The 17,832-nt window shown below is 41.2% G+C and overlaps 1 protein-coding gene across 8 annotated transcripts in view; it reads right to left on the bottom strand.

Annotated features, from left to right (window-relative positions):
- Positions 1–17,832, bottom strand: part of FOXP1 (forkhead box P1) — a 596,443-nt gene that overhangs the window by 221,750 nt on the left and 356,861 nt on the right. For all 8 annotated transcript variants that reach the window (XM_081246281.1, XM_081246288.1, XM_081246289.1 and 5 more), the window contains one exon: positions 9,206–9,390. In XM_081246281.1, the coding sequence (XP_081102407.1) occupies positions 9,206–9,379 (174 nt within the window). In that variant the 5' untranslated portion in view covers positions 9,380–9,390. The remainder of the gene's footprint in view (positions 1–9,205; positions 9,391–17,832) is intronic.

The following is a 17,832-nucleotide window of genomic DNA, read 5'->3' as shown; positions in this document are numbered from 1 at the left end:
TTCCAACAGAATCTTTATTTCAAAGAATAGGTGGCAGGCCAGATTTGGCCTCTGCCTTAGTCCACCGACCCGCAGTATGGTCTGCAGGTTCAACACAATGCTTTATACCTAGAACTTACCCAAAAAAGGTAATGGGTAATGAATGGCCGAGACAAGTTTAAAATAATTCCAGAACGCAATCTTGACAATTATAATTGTGAATCACTACATTACAGGATATCATCTTGACAATTATAATGGGGAATATCGCATACCCAGTTTATGCATGATGCCTTTCTTTCCCTCTTACAGCATATTAATGGTACAGTAAGTCTGTATATAAATGCCCATAACATATCCGTAGAATACAGGGCACAAACTTTGTGTTTTTAAGACAAGTGTAAATCTAACGAAACAAATCAGCAGATCATGATAAAAATGCATGTTGCCAAGGCATTTTCACTTAGTACCTTGGCATGTTGAATTTCTATTGCGTGGAAATGGAAATATCATCACGAGGAGGGAAAAAAAATGAGGCAAGTTAAGCAATATTATCACAGTATTATTTATCATACACATTAGGACCAAAAATAGTCAGGAAAGAATGAGCATTATGTCATTCTCTCCCAGTCTTTAACCTTGAAAAGGGTGTTGAGTTCATAGAGAGGATAACAGGAGTCAATACAAGAGGCTATAAAGATGGAACTACTTCCTACCACGCAACCTTGAAAAAATAACACAATCATTACAACAATAAAAGGCTACTTTTGCCCTGTTCTAGGATGTTACGTCTTATTTTATTGAATTTTTCCAAAACTCTTTCTTCCTTTGGCTCTGAGAGGCCTGGCTCTGCTGTTGAGAAGCAAAAGACATTTTACGCACAATTTTCCCTCCACACTAGAAAGAGGTATACTGTGCCCTTCAGTGAACATAAAATTGATATTATCATCTCTTAGTTTATATCTCACTACTTAACCTTCAGATTAAAAGTTATTGGATTTGAATGACTAAGACATCATGTCACCTTCCCTTCAATGTGGAGAGAGGGGTGTTGGGGGTGAGAGAAGGTACAGTGACAAAAACGCCGATTTCAGAACAGCTGACACTTGCCTCTCCTGACAAGCGACATGATTCTGACAATTACTTATGGTTGCGTGGATGAGAAAGGGTGTAATAAACAGTCTACTTTAGGAAACTCTGCGGAAGATGAATCTGCGTCAGGAAGTTCATTTTATTTTGGGTACAGTCTCAAAGGCACAGTCTAAAAATGGGGATACAGAGTTAATTCAGGGAGAACCTTAGGGTTACCAACTTCACAAAATAAAAAATCCTATGGCCTCTGAAGTCAGTATGTGCGCTGTCAGTTTATATAGAAGATACTGGAAAATACTCTCTCGAGAAGGATTAAAGAGAACAGAGCTTCCTTCCCTCCACCCACCTCTACCCAGGGCTCAACTTCAACTCACAAACAAGCCTTGCTCTCCCTCAGCAGTTGAATCTATACCCCCTAAATAGGTCTTCCAATAGCACCAACTGTTTAATAATTACACGTTGTATTTTTCCAACAAAGGAAACACAACAGGCACTCCCTTCACCTCAAAAAAACAAATCCATCTGAGAAACCTGTGTCAATATGAGACACTTTATCAAAGATCTAACTTGGTAGTTTTGTTCTCGAAGAGAGATAAGCGCATTCCCTGATCAGTAGGAACACAAGCAGTTTATCAGCACTTCCCATGTGACTTTTAGAAGATATACTCATTAGTAACTGGCAGAGGCTAAAGGGAAAATATTCGATAATTTTAATCTGAATAAACACATACAATCAAAGTAGCGAGTTTGAGTGACATAGGAGGGTGTCTCTTTTTTAAACAGCCTTGAAACAAAAGCGGGACTTTTCCAAAACAACTCCACCCTTTATTTACAAATTATGTTTGTGCTTTCTTTATCATATCATAATAACCGATTAGTAACAGGTAGAAAGGAGCTTGGCTTCTCCTCCCGTTGCCCTTCTCTCTTTGTTTCACGGTGCACTGTTTTGCCTGTCGTTCAGATTGGAAATCTTGAATCACCCCTCATAACTGCCCTCACCTCTCCTATTCCAAAAGGCACTGTCGATTTGCCAACGTGCCCTTGAACGCTTGCTCGTGACCCAGGCCTTCCTTTCTCTTTCTGTTTCATTCATTCACATTCATTCACAGAGGCTAAGAACCACTCTCCGCCAGGTACTGTGCTCTGTGCTGAGGAATGAATATCAGGGGATGAGAAAGGCCTATGCCTGCGCTTATGGGGCTGACAGCTGACCAAGGGCTTCCAAGGCAGGAGGAGAAATGCAGGGAACAAGGCAGGGTCAACAACCTGGTGCCCTCAATGACATAAGGCCTGGGTTGGTGTCCCACTGCTAAATCCAGGACCAAGTGCAATGGCCTCGTCACTACGATTCATCTCTCCAGATCTCTTTCCTTCCAAGCCAGGCCGGGTCCAACCTTCTTGTTTACCTTCAGTCCACCACCTCTTGGATAGTCTTTCTTTTCAGCTTGGAAACCTCCCCCTGGCTTAGGAACTCAAGCCTCCCGCAAACTGACCTCAGTTCAGCTTCTACCCACCTTCCCACCCCTCCAGGCTCACTTTTCAGGCTCCAGCCAAAGAGACCCCCAAGTGATGCTCCCATACTTTCCCAGCACCTCACATAGCAACGTGGTCCCCACATTTCGTCACACATAGGCATGACGCCATAGAGATGAAATGAAAATAGGCAAACAAATGAATAAATGAATTTCAAGAACCTGTAAGCTAAGAAACAAAGTTAAGACATGTTTTGCAGTCCATTTAGCAGCCGCCTTGAACCAAAGCTGAGGCCAGGCCAGCACGTGAAACTCTCTTCACCACATTTTCGTGTGAGAGAGGGGGAAAAAAAATACAGTTGTATTTCCACGAACCAAATCAAACACAGTATTTAGCAAAGGGTCTCTGGAATGGTACAAGTAACACTTCATGATTACAATAGATGTGAGTTCAAAGACCAAGTGATGAAAAGAAACTTTCTAATACGGGGTTCAGTTCCCTATATAAACTTCCTTTTCTCCTGCTTCATCCACCACTTGCATTTATATTGCTACTCTACTTTGTCATAAAAGCAGTCACCTTGTAACCCTTTTTATCAAGCAATCTGTGCACTACCTAAAAGGACACTAGACTCCATCAGGCGAGCTATAGGTTTACATTACACAAACATACCAATTCTGCCTCTTCAGCACTAGTTGTCAATAAAGACAGGCACTTGCAAAACAGCAAAGTGGGTTGCTTGCCTTCACAGAACAGATAGGAGCCTGCCAGTTTTGCAAAACAAACTCTCTGCAATCACGGAAGCTAATCTGTCAACAAATTACCATTAAAGTCATCCCTCCTGAAAGTTCAAAAAGATTTCTGATTAGACAAGAGATAGGGAGTATTTTTTTCTTTACTATTATTATGAGCTCACAGGTCAGGGCTGAAAATTACCTTCTCAAAGGAGCAATGCTTTTGCTTCAAGTCAAGAAGGTACACTTCACTCACAGTGAAATGCAGCATCTGGGTTTCTAGTACTACACTCTCTTATGTACACGACTCTTTTTTTTCTGGGCCATCTTAATTTTCAGTGGAGAGATTAATGACACACAACTGTTCAGAAATCAGAACTTGAAAGAATTTCATACAAGGCTCACATCCCGAGTTACATAAATCTTTGACAACAATATTTGGATGGAAGGCAGACCTAAACAACAGAGTAGAGAACTAAATTTAGCATTCAGGGGGAAAGATGCCTTTTCCAGAAACAGCCACGAAAGGAATTGAGAAAAAGTGCAAGTCTGTTATTGTTGTGGCTGCTTTTTCTTTATTTGTAGGAATCATCTGAATTCCTGTCTGTTCCGTTTCAATTTGTTTGATTTTCGCTAACATTTTGGTGGCATTGATTCCTACAAAATATTTTTGACCATCAATATTGTCTATAGTATTTGAACTCTACCTTGTATCCCAGAAGAGGCTATCTGAGCAGAGCAATTCCTTTAAATTTTTTTAATTTTATAATTGAAAACTATAGCTTGGTCTTCATCTATGAGTGAAGGAAGGTGCTGGCCCCTCTCACAGTCCCCAGCCCCATGGGGGCACTTAATAAAGATGAATAATCTCTTCTTCTTCTGTACTTTCTTCTGAAAGCTTCCCTCTTAGGATACAAAGATGCCGAACATCTTTACCCTTCCAGGGGCGTCCAGAGACCCTCCCTTTCAGACACAGTCCCTGGCTGCTACGATGGGAATTGGAGGGGATTCCCTACAAAGTTCATAAGCAACCTTTTTCAAAGAAAAAGAGAATGGTAAGGCTGAACTGGCCACTGATACCTCATCTTTGCACCTACAGATACATACCTAATCACCTGGGCTTCCCTCTGTAGAAGGGTAAACAAGCAAAGCATGGCCACTGGAATTTAACACGGTCCCCCACAGAAAGATGGGAGGAGAATGAGAAACAAAGGGAGGGCCCCTATCATACGACCTTACCTTACGGCCCATCCACACACTGACAGCTATTTCTTCCAGGCATTGTTTTCTACAGAGGCACTTAAAATTTGAAATGTTGGTAGGACATTCTCCCTGTTCTGTTCGACATCCACTAGTAACTTCAGTCACAAAAACTAAAGGAAGGGATTCATTCTGCCATTTTGACAACAAAGGGAAGAATTTCTGAGCGTCTCTGGTCCTGTGTAATGACTCATCTTTTACCTCCTTCAATGGCTCATTGGCAAAATTCAACCCAGTGGATCCTCCTCCTTCTCGTTCATGATTTTGCAGAAGCCTCCTATCCTTTCTATTTCTTTTACCTCCTTAATAGTCATCGATTGTTTTTTTCTTTTAAATTATTAACATGAAACGTGTACGTCTTTTGGGCTAAAAGGTCCAACACCTTAAACCAAATGTCAAAGAAGCAGTATGAAGCAAACACATCACTTGTCCACACTCGCCAAATAATATATCTTTGAATTCCATATTTAGTTTATTTCTTTTTCAATGTTCTTCTCACAAGACTACTTCTAAACTGCCCTTCTCATATAAAACGACAGCCACACCTCAGCACTCTAGCAAGCCAAAGCTCTCCCTACACTGATCTGCAGACAATAAAAGTGCCAGGTGGTACCAAAAAAAAAGGAAAAGAAGAAAAGCCCATCATTAAATGGAATGTTGTTAAGAAATAGCTGTTTTATTTAACAGCTATTCATTTTTATTGAACAAACATTTCCTAGTATGCATTCTGTTAATTGACCCGTCAGCATATGCTGTATATGGAGAAACTTCTAAACATTATGCTCTATGTAATATGCTTATCTGAAAAAGCTCTCATTTGCAGCAATATGGAAATAAAATCCTTTCTAAAATTCAAGACTTTTAAAATGCATTAATCCACACAGTTTGTGAAATTGCTCTGGACATTTTAAAATCCTTTCTTTACGAAAGAAAGAAAAAAAAAAAAACTTTAGGAATTGGTAATAGTATTGGTGGCTGAGTTTCATAATGGAGTAGTCCATATCCAATACAGAACTTTCACAGACCTAGAAATGGGACAGGGATAATAGGAAATAAAAAGCAGTGATGGTACTGGGTAAAGAATTGTTCAACGGCTAAAAGAAAATGTTCGGAAGCATTATCAAATTATATTATTAGAAAACTATTGTTATAAGAGTGTCATGCCCCAGATATAAGTAGAGTTGAAACATTACAGAGATAATACATTTAGTTCTGAGGAAGGAAGACAGTTTGCGAGTGTGTGGGCGGGCTCCTCCAGCTAATGGTAGCACCTCTCCTTGGCCGGTGGCTTCTGAGTGATGATGGCAACTTCCAGAAAAGAATCACCAACTCCACTGCCTAGAGGGTACAAGTCAGCAAAGGTACTGGGTGGGAACTCAGGCTGACTGCCGGGCTACAGGCTCCCTGGCTTAGTAGCAATTCATCTCCCAGCAATCGTTACCCTTGTAGGAATATTGGCCACGGTTACCAGATCTGCTGATTTTTCAAGAGAAAATGTAAAAGCCAGATTTCTCCCATTTTTCTAGGTGGTCAACAACATAATTAAACACACACACACAAGTCTGTTTGGACCCAATTTAACCAACCTATAGACCAAACCCAGCACAGAAGTCACTCACTTCACAGCAAATCGTCGTGAAAGCTCTCCATCCTGAAAGGGCACTCGCTCTCATTCGTAATTATCTTTGGTAATATCGATCAAACACGGAGAGGCTTGCATTTCTGTATTTTAAATCCTGGCACTAGGTAAAAATTCTCCCTATATCGTCAATGATTGTACTGGTGCAACTGGAAAATCCTAGAACATTCAGTTTCATACACAGCATAATTAACTCATTTTTATACCAAGTCCTTTTAAGCCAGATCTTTTTGTTCCATGGGCTTCTAACATATTTTACAGTTCTAATTCTCTTCCACTGTCCTACATTAATCAAAGCTGTAACCCCTGTTGTCTTTGTACTACAGAGTCAGAATGTGCCCCTGGCGAGGAATGGGGGAAAAGTCAACAGGAATTAAATTTCAGTGCAACTGTTTACTCAACTGTGGCCTGCAGTTATTGAAATTTTATCCATGGTTTTGTGTGACTACCGCAGTAATGAATTCAGCATGGCTGTGATTTTCTCATTGCTGGTATTCTCACTTCAAGTAAAAACCTGTAGAATAAAAATGACGAAAACAACCCACGTCCATCACGCTGACATTCGGATTTCTCCAAACTGTTTAATTGTAGCAGTTTTCAGTCTGTTAGAAAACTGATGATGCGAGTCCCGTAAAACTTTTTTCAATCCTGTCGGGGTTTTTTTCTTATTTCATCTACAGATTTTCTTTCCCCCCAACAACCTGTTAAGAGCCTCATCATACACTTAGGGAAGTCACACAGCTGTCAGTATTTTATTTTAAAAGACCAAAAAGGCCTGCCAACCACAATATGTGGGGTTTTAGCCACAATGATAGACCCAACTGCTTTCTTCCTTCCCAAAACATATCCTTGGCAATTAGAAATAAAATTGTTATAAAAATATTAAAAGCACTTCGAAGTACAATCAAAAGGTATTGACCTTTATACCAATAACCCATAACAACGTAACTTCCAAAGTGGTCACAGTCCAGATAAAGAGGGAAGACATGAATAACCAATTTTGCTACTGATGGTTTTCAAAGAAGATGCTGTTAAAACGCATGTATACAAGTTTCTTCTGTGAGGTCAACTTGTGGTTGCTGTTCGTGGGGTCGGGCTGTGTGTGTGTGTGTGTGTGTGTGTGTTGATGATATAAAAGTAAAGTTTTTGGCAGGCTTACAACTTTGAGATAGTGGATGATTTTCAGTTTTTCAAATAAAAATCAGAAGAAGTTAATTTTCATTTATCCAATTAACATAATCTAAATACTAATTACTCGGGGTTCATACCACATCAGTCAATAGCCCCAATTCAACCACTCCATAAAGAAACAGTTGAGAGGAGGAGGCCACAACAGTGAGAGGCCCATGTACGGCAAAAAAAAAAAAAAAAAAAAAAAAAAGAAACAGTTGACCTTGGCCTCTGTATGGTAAGGGCACAGAAAATGGCAAACCAAATTACCAACTATTTATTCTCAATAGAACCATAAACATCTGAGAATATCAAATGAACAAATACACAAACACATGGATACCTTTCTACCATATACTGATAGGTTTTGTTAATAACCGCATTGGGTGGAATTTGGCCATTTGCACTAATGCAAGTGCCCAAAGTTTATACGCAACATACATCATAAATCCCAGCTGATGTGATGCCCAGGAAGCAGGCACTATCGGATTTGAGCTGCCACTAAAAGAGAGATCAAATCACTTCAAGTCCCCTGAATTAAGACCTTAGCTTGTCTGTTAGTTTCCTTCTCTTTCTCTCTGTTGTATCTTTCCCCGACAGATTCCATTGTCCCATGCTGGTTCCACCAACTTCTGATAGACTAACAATCTAATGGTTCCATATTTGTAAAAAATTCTTAGTAAGGAGAAAATAATACATGTTTTAGAGCCTGTCAAAGGCTATATCCCTAAAACAAGAAGGGACTGCCTTGGCTTCTCTGATATAGATTCCAAGAAAATGGTTTGAGAAAAGGTTTGTGTTTTTCTTTCTCTTCCCTCAACCCCCAGCAATTTCCGTTTCACTCAGAAAGTCCAAAGATGCACCATTCTTTTTACACCTTTTTCCAAATGGCACCATTACTTTGTACTGAATAAATGAATCAAACACTAAAATGCAACAAAAATCATCTGTTAGCATTAACAAAAACAAACAATATTTCCTAATTACAAGAGAGGCTGGGAAAACAATGCTTATCTTCAAGCAAATGCTATTTACTTATTTGAATCTGCATCGACACTGGCCACACAATGCCATTTTCTGGGTCACACCCTTTAACATTTGGAAACATTTTACCAGTCACTCCCAGGTACCCACTTAAATGCCTACAAAGGATATAACAGAATGAATACATCGCAACTTACGTGCATTTTGGGGAGCCACCACTAAGAGAGAATTTAAAACATTGACAGGATTTAGTCACATACCAACTGCCATATGTATGTAAGAAGCATTTGTTAAGTGGCCCATCTCCCTAAATTCCTCCAGGTAGCAGCAAGCAGTTTCTTACACCGATGCCTATGTTATTGATGTCTTGTTATTTACCCAATTCTGCTTGGGTATTTCCATTTATTTCTATTCTCCTAAGTCACCTACTTTTCTCTCTTACAGCCCTCATTTCTCTTTTATCCTTGATCCCTTATTTTGTTTCTCTCATCATAAGGCTTAATAAGCCTATGTATTTATTTTTTGATTCAAGCACTGGGAACCATTTCTCCAAAGATTTGTTTTATTGCAAGTAGTTAAACTTTAGGCTGACATGTTAGAGGCTCAAAGGAAGTGGCCAGAGGTCCACCCAACCTCATTTTCAACCACCATTCCCCAAGACAGAGGGGCCTTCCAAGACTCTACTTCTCAAGCCCTTGGCGGTTCCATCTCTTAAAGCCAGTCACTGGGGCCCTGGTGCGCTAGTGGCTTCAAAGACGGTGCTTACAGTCAGAGAGCCGGTGAGCACCAGACATTTCACAGCGGTCAAACGTCAGGGTAAGCAGTAGCATCGGCACCCACCGCCCTCCACAGTCCCCGCTCCAGAGCTCAGTACCTGCTGCTGCTGCACGTGGGCCAGATCGGCCGCCCCCACGTCCACGGCTGGCGTCTCCCCGTTGGGCCGCCCTTCCCGGAGGCCGCCGCACTCTAATAAGTGGTTGCCGCCGCTTGACCCATTCTGGATGGCTGAACCATTACTTTTCGTCTCAGTCCCAGATTCTTGCATCATGACTCAAAAACCTGGTAGAAGGATTTTTAGGAGGGAGCCGGGGAGAAAGAAAAAAGCAGCTGTTAGCACAGTTGCTGTACATGAGGAGAAGGGCCCTGCCTTCAATGTTGCCAAAATCTGTAAACAGTTGTCATTTCCTTTCACTCACGTTACCCCTTAGAAAAAAAATGGTCCAATGCCTAGTTTTTGAATACAGAACTGTAGAGCACAGGGAACTCTATCAGTATTCTCTAACAGCCTAGACGGGAAAAGAATCTGAAAAAGAACAGATGTATGTATATGGATAACTGAACCACTTGGCTGCTGTACACCTGAAACTGACACAACATTGTAAATCAACAATAGACCAATATAAAATAAAAATCGAATAAAAAACTTGAGAAAAACAAATTCAGGTTTTGTTCTGAGAACTAGTTTTGAGAACTAGTATTGTTCTCTATATGTTATCTTTTTCCCCTTAGGAGAAAACAATTATTTTCAGGTGAACCTAGAATTTATGGTTGAATTTCCATGATTACATCTGGATGTTTTGCTCAAAAACTGGTAAGTCATTCTGTTCAGCATATTAAGTGTAACATTAAATTTTAGTATGTGCAGTCTCTGTGTGGTGTGTTACACTCTTAGAGAAATATTCTCCAAATTCAGTCTATCAGGAGATGACGCACATTACCAACAGGCCCCCCTGAGGTAATTCGTGCTGAAAACCCTTACACTCAAAACCCAAAAAGCATTTTACAGATTCACACTCCTTGGACTCATTCAGGTATTGAAACTCTTCAAAAGTGGCCTTTCCAATAAGATAGGCCTCTTTGAGGGAGAGGAAAAAAAACTCCCCACTTTGCAGAAGCTAAACAAATTCAGACTCTTATCTTTGCCTTATGGTTAAAATTCTCCTGAGAAGTCCCATTCAAAGTTAGGTGTTTCTCATACTGGATTCCTAACCTTTAGCTTGGTTTAAGGCCTGAAAGGTCTGAGCCTTTTTATGTTTGTTTTGGAGAAAATGTTGCCTAGGCAGACCAAAGAAAAGTTCTGAATCTGAAAGTACTAAACATCAAATTAAAAAAAAAGAGAGAGATATATAGTAGTCCCCCCTTATCCACAGGGGATACGTTCCAAAATCCCTAGTGGATGCCTACTGAATCCTATATATACTGTGTTTTTTCCTATACATACATACCTAAGACAAAGTGTAATTTCTAAATTAGGCATGGTAAGAGAATAACGATAATAACTAACAAGAAAAGAGAACAATTATAACAATTACTATAATGTAAGTTATGTGAGTGTGGTCTCTCTCTCAAAATATCTTGCTAGACATATTTAATGTCTTTTTCATCTTAAATAAGCACTTATCACGCACTATGGCCATAACTTTTGCCGCTCGAGGTATGACAGCAAAACTAGCATGAATTTCTTTTTTCTTGATTCATTCTTTCCATAGATCTTAGCAACTTCACCACATGATTTTTTTTCTTTTCTTATTATGTTGAGAACTTTCACCTTCTCTCTCTCTCTCTCTATTTTTTTTTTTTTTTTTTTTTTTTTTGTGGTACGCGGGTCTCTCACTGTTGTGGCCTCTCCCGTTGCGGAGCACAGGCTCTGGACGCGCAGGCTCCGCGGCATGTGGGATCTTCCCGGACCGGGGCACGAACCCGCATCCCCTGCATCGGCAGGCGGACTCTCAACCACTGCGCCACCAGGGAAGCTCTCACCTTCTCTCTTAAAGGAGGCACTTTATGGCTTCTCCGTGGCACATCCAAATTGCCGGCATCACTAGTCTTACGCTTTGGGGCCATCATTAAGTAAAATAGATGTTACTATTTTACTTAAGGTGTAATAGGTGAACACGAGCACTGTGATACTAAGACACAACCGAGATGGCTACTAAATGACAAATGGGTGGGAAACGCTGGACAGAGGGGTGACTCCCAGTGGGTTGGAGCAGGATGGTGAGACTTCATCACGCTGAGAATGGTGTGGAATCTAAAACTTAAGAACTGTTTATTTCTGGAACTTTCTATTTAATATTTTTGGATTGAGGGTAACAAACCTCAGAGAGCAAAGCTGTGGATGAGGGGGGACAACTGTTAAGTCCAAGGCAAGTCGCTAGAGAATATGGCCTTTGTGTAAATACATTTCGCACTCCTTGTTGCTCTCTGGGTACAAAACCATTATCCCAAGGAGGCAATTCAGCTCTCAGTAAAGATGCCTGATTATGACAAAAGGCAATATTTGCTAATATCAATTGTGACCACCTACTGATCACCAGTGCTGTGCTTGTCCCGACTGCAGGTGATGTATATGTATTCTCCAATTTAGTTCTCAGGACAATTCCTAGCCCCAGTTTCTAGATGAGAAAACTAAGGCTCTGTGAGACTTATTTTAATTTGCCCAGTAAATACCATAGCTACTAGTGGTGGAACCAAGATTTGGACAAATTCAGTTTGACGTGTTTTCTTAAAGTTGAGGTGAGGCGGGGGAAGGCAAACAGTGAAGATGCCAGGGTCACACTTCAAGTAGAGAGGCCAGAAAAAACAACAGTCACTCAAGGAAGATGGTAGCTCATACGTCCAAGCTGAGAAATGCCCGTATAATGAAGACTTCAGTAAAAGGTGAGACACCAATCCTAGATAAAAAGGGGGGGTGGGATAAATTGGTTGGGAGACTGGAATTGACAACTACACACTACTATATATAAAATACATAACTAATGAGGACCTACTGTAGAGCACAGGGAACTCTACTCAGTGCTGTGATGGCCTACATGGAAAAAGAATGTAAAAAAGAGTGGATGTATGTATATGTAGAACTGATTCACTTTGCTGTACAGCAGAAACGAACACAACATTGTAAGTCAACGATACGATTTTTATATTAATAAAAACTCATTTAGAAAAGAAGGGCAGAAAACTTCTAAACAAATTGATTCAAATCACGGAAAGACATATGTACCACCAGTGTTGCAGATTTCTCCCCCCACGCGTGAAATACGTGACAACAGGGAAATTCAAACACTCTGGGCATCTTTAGAGGAGGTTGCCTTTTAATGCTAGGATTGGTTTTAAGTCTCTTTTCTATAAACTCGTACAAAAAAAACAAATGGAAAAATTAAAGCAGAAAAATTCCTATCCGTCTTTATTTCCTTTCAGTGCATACTGTTATCCAATGTAACTACAAACTTCATAAACCGAGAAGACATATCTTTTTTTAAAGTTAATCCAATACTGAACTGGATTAAGAATGGCATTTTTTGTTAACAGGTGGGAAACAAACTCAGACACAACAGCTGATTCACTCTCGTCTCTTTAGATCAGATATTTCAGTGATTAGAGTCCTTTGAAAACTGTGTTCATATTCTTACTGTCTGCAGAGTAAAGAATCTACCAAAAAACAACTAAAACTTTCTCCAGTATGCAAGAACCAGGTAAAATGCAAGTACCTAGTTTATCACCAATAAATAAATAAATAAATAAATTTGTCAAACGTAGGTACTTTTCCCCCCAACATTTTAGTTTCTCGGCCACAAACTTGCCCATGTATATAGAAGCTAAGGAAAAGACAGTGTTTAGGGATTTAAGGAAGAGAACAGCTGTCTTAGTGGTGAGCAAGGAAACCCATTTAATTATTAGGATATATCACAAGCATAACTAAAGAAAGAAGAAAAAAGTTTTTAACCTTCCAGAGAGCCTATCCATTACAGGGGTTTCCCACCCCACAAAGACAAAAACATTGTCTACACCTCAACTCTATACCTGCCCTCAGAATGGGGCATATTTAGCCAAACAGCCTGTCCTCGGGGGGCAGAGCTACAGGTAAAATGCTGCTTTCAAACCACGTGACCATGAGGACCCCAAGACAGGTGTCGGTCGAAGAGTCCCCGCTCCTGTTTCCGGAGTTTGACACCATCATGGTGGGTGGGGTAAGAACTATCCCCAGTGCACAATTTGATGAGAAGGGTTTGGTCCATGCAGTTCCAAAGAAGACTGCCAAGTCCTCCAGCACAAGTTTTGCAGGCATCAAGCCAAGCAGCTTGGCTTGCGAACCAGGTTTGTGAGAGTGCAGGCTTTGGGACCAAAATTGCATAAAGGATTATTTTGGTCCGAGGATGTCCTTAATTAGTCAAGTGCTAACAGTAGTATGTCAGTTGGAAGATTTAAATTTTCCCATAATCTCCCACACCAATCAGGAGAAAACAGGTTTTTTGAAAAGCACATGTGAAAAATGAGGAGTGTCGATGTCTAAGAACATTTCTAACAATATCTGGGGCTGGCAGTTTTTCTTTCTATGGAATGTTCCAAGCCATTTAATAAGCCTTTATATCTGTGTCATGCTGCACAAACTACAAAGCCCTCTTATGGATTTTTCAAACGCAGAAGAATTCTCTGCGGGAGAAAAAGCAGGGAATGCTATTCCCATTTTACAGATAAGAAAACTAAACCTCAGCAGGTTAAGGAAGAGATGCCGCCAGAATCACTCCCCATTGCAGACGTGAACTTGTCTGTTCAAAAAACGGTGAGGGAATTTCCAATTTGCAAAGTCCTGTGCTAGGTGGTGATGCAAAGTACATCGACGGAAAGAAAACAAAGTCAAAACCCAAAAAGACAACAATGAGGGTGGCAGGTAGACAAAGAAAAGCATATAAAATACAAAGCTGAAAGTGTCAGCATTCTTTAGCGAACCACTGTATTTGTCTCTTTCTATTGAGTTTTACAATTTTAGCATTACCTAAAGCAAGTCATGGGAGAGGCATATGTGTTTTCTAACCTAGCATGCTGGACCCTCTATTCTTCCGTGCTTGTCCCAGGCACCCAGTGTGCATAACCTCCGCTTTCCTCTGGGACACCCTAAAACCAATGAACTGCTTTGCTCGTGACAAATTGAAAACAACAAATAGCGCACAACCATCCGAAGTGCCTGAATAGGAAAGACATGCCACCTGGAGGGCACGGCCATGCCATACCCACTCATAAGTCCTTTCTGGAGAAACAAAGCCCAACCTTCCTCTGACTTTCTCTATGGCTCCTCTGAAGGCGCGGGGCGTGTTTAAATCACATATGATCCATTCAACACAACCTCACAAAAGCTGATGCTACAAATCCCACAGATGTCGGAAAGCTTAAGGAAGCCAAAATGGCCCGCTTCTCGTCTTGCTTGGAAACATTACAGAGCTACTGATTTCAAAAGATCGATTTTTGTGCTGGAGGGACTTGTCGGAAGGATAAGGACTGAGTTTAGCGTGCTTATTTATTGTCGTTGCCAACAGAGCTGCTCTCTGGAAGTATTCTGGAAAATTCATAATATCCTGGCCAATATATTTATAGTAAATGAAAGCAATGCTTTCTTATTATGATTATTTCCTTGGTTACAGTGTTGATGCTGAAAATTTAAGGAAAATAAAGCCCTTGTTATCATGCTTGTGAAAGATGTTAAGCTAACAAAAAGTTCAGTCTTGATTCCAGGGCAGTTAATTAAGGTTGACCAAGTCAGGCAGAAGTAAATTAACTTGGCTGATCAATTATTTATATGAAGCAGAATAAATGCCCTTAAAGAACTTGGTCTGTTCATGAAAGGATGTGAAAATTAAACTAAACATAGTTTTGTAAAATATATTTCTACGTCTATGGGGAGAGGAGAAGAAAAGTTAACGGTGAAATCACTTTTTAGGAAAATGGTTAGAGTGATTACACGGTCCTCCTCCACCCAAAAAAGAAAAATCCTCTTTCTCATTGTTCATTCATGTGCGAGGACAGGAGGAAAATGGCCTGCATGTTGAAGAGATAACAGAAGCTCTGAGGAAGAAAAAAAAAAAAAAGAAGGAAGGATGGAAAGGTGGAAGAAAGGAAGGAAGTGACGGAAGAAAGGAGGAAGTGGGGAGGAAGAGGACAACTCTAAACACGGAGAGACTACGTGAATTCCTACACAAGCATCCCTCAGAGACGTGGCAGGTTTAGTTCCAGACCACTGCCACAAAGCGAATATCGAACAAAGTGAATACCGCAATAAAGCGAGTCACAATTTTTTTTGCTTTCCCAGTGCACATAAAAGTTATGTTTCCGCTATACTGTAGTCTAATAAGTGTGCAACAGCATTATGTCTGAAAAACAAAGTACATCCCTTAATTAAAAAATACTTCATTGCTGAAAAATGCTAACCACCATTTGAGCCTTCAGGAAGTTGTAACCTTTTTTGCAATAGTCATATCAAAGATCACTGATCAGGGCCTCCCTGGTGGCGCAGTGGTTGAGAGTCCGCCTGCCGATGCAGGGGATGCGGGTTCGTGCCCCGGTCTGGGAGGATCCCATGTGCCGCGGAGTGGCTGGGCCCGTGAGCCATGGCCGCTGGGCCTGCGCGTCCGGAGCCTGTGCTCCGCAACGGGAGAGGCCACAACGGTGAGAGGCCCGCATACCGCAAAAGATCACTGATCACAGATCACCTTAACAAATATAACAGTAATGAAAAAGTTTGAAATCTGGCAAGAATTACCAAAATGTGACACAGAGACACCAACGGAGCAAATACTGCTGGAAAACATGGGGCCGACAGACTTGTTCGACACAGGGTTGCCACAAACCTTCAATTTATAAAAAAAGAAAAAAAGAAACATGCAGTATCTGTGAAGTGTAATAAGGCGAAGTGCAATAAAAGAAGGGGATGTCTGTATTCTGGAAATCTTGAACACGTTCTGACTCCATCATCAGTTATACTCCACACAGGGTTTGCAGACGGGTCAAGAAGGAGGGTGGGAGTCAGGCTAGCTCTTGTTCTAAAGAAGTACTCTTTGGGATTTCCCGGGTGGTGCAGTGGTTAAGAATCCACCTGCCAATGCAGGGGACATGGGTTCGATCCCTGGTCCGGAAAGATCCCACATCCGCGAAGCAACTAAGCCCGTGCACCACAACTACTGAGCCTGCACTCTAGAGCCCGTGAGCCACAATTACTGAGCCTGTGCGCCACAACTACTGAAGCCCACGTGCCCAGGAGCCCACGTGCTGCAAATACCTAAGCCCACACGCCTAGAGCCCGTGCTCCACGACAAGAGAAGCCACCGCAATGAGAAGCCCACGCACCGCAACGAAGAGTAGATCCCGCTCGCCGCAGCTAGAGAAAGCCCACGTGCAGCAATGAAGACCCAGTGTAGCCAAAAATTAAAAAAAAAAGAAGTACTCCTTAAAATCCTCATGTTGCATCATGAAGTTTCAAAATCCTGATCATGTTCATGTGGTTCAGGAAAGAAGAAATAAAACCTGTCTGTATTAAGAATATAAAGACAACATGCACTTCTGGGCCTCATCAGGTAAATGATCCGGTTCCCTTTAAATGTGCAAACGATTCACCTGGCAACACGACACACACCTAGGAGTTTTAAGGTGGAGCTAAGGGGATCACCCCCCACCCCATCGTAGTTCAGTGGGGTGGCCTGGGAAACTAAACCACCCGGTACTCTTACTTACTCGCATTCAAGTCAGGGAATCAAGCCACAGAAAGCATCCAGATGGAAGTCAGAGCCTCTCAGTAGAAGGCTTTACATTTCCTAGGGTGAGACACATGCTTTTCAATCATTCACCCTTTACCTGGCAAGATGCTACTGGGGCAGGTGGCAGTGAGGAGATGAAGGGCTGGTGGAGGGGATTACAAGTGAAATGTAGGGGTTAAGGAAGCAGGTGATGGAGGGGCCTCGACTGGCCCCAAGATACTGAATGACTGCCTCCAAGTGATGGGCTCACAGCATACTCTCAAAGATCAAACAAGAAATCGGGGGTCGGGGGGGGGAGGAAGAAAAGAACAGGTGAAACAGAGTGACCACAGTTGATTATTTTCTCATCCAAGAGCACGTCCGCAAGCTGTCAATGAACACTTCAGACACCACCGTCTGTCCGTCCGCTGCCCCCACTAGCAGGAGTCCCATTTCATGGAAAGACCATCCAAGAGCCAAGTTTAGGAAGAGAAGTCAGGGTGCTGACTATGCTGTGAAGGCACCATCTTCCAATACCAAATTTTCATAATTATAACAGAAAGGCGTAAAATTTTCTAATGCATGGCAATTCAAAAAGTAATCAAGGGAAGGAGCCGGAGGGCTATTTTAATATATGCAAAGCTAGTGACCCACAGTAAATGGGAAGTAAGCCACAATGAATACAAAGTAATGCACACAGACTGAAGTCCTGGTCTGATGAGAGACGGCTAAAATTAACACCCAATTAATTTCCGAATTGACAAACAAATGAAACCCATAAATCTACTTTCTCATTAATTTTCTCGTGGTATAATTTAAAGCAGTAATATGAGGGCAAAAACTGAGCATTATCCATCATAAATACCAAAAAGATAGCACTGTAACACCATAAATTATGCATATTACCTGTTGTTAAAAATGATTTATGAATTATCAACTTTATCATGCACTGTAGATATCTAGATCTATCTTTAAAAATCTGAAATTTCTTCTTAAAGAG

Source organism: Mesoplodon bidens, assembly GCF_964165515.1.
Source record: "Mesoplodon bidens genome assembly, chromosome: 10".
Taxonomy (NCBI): Eukaryota; Metazoa; Chordata; class Mammalia; order Artiodactyla; family Ziphiidae; genus Mesoplodon; species Mesoplodon bidens.
The sequence above is the reverse complement of the archived record's forward strand: the minus strand, read 5'-3'. Positions and strand labels throughout refer to the sequence as shown.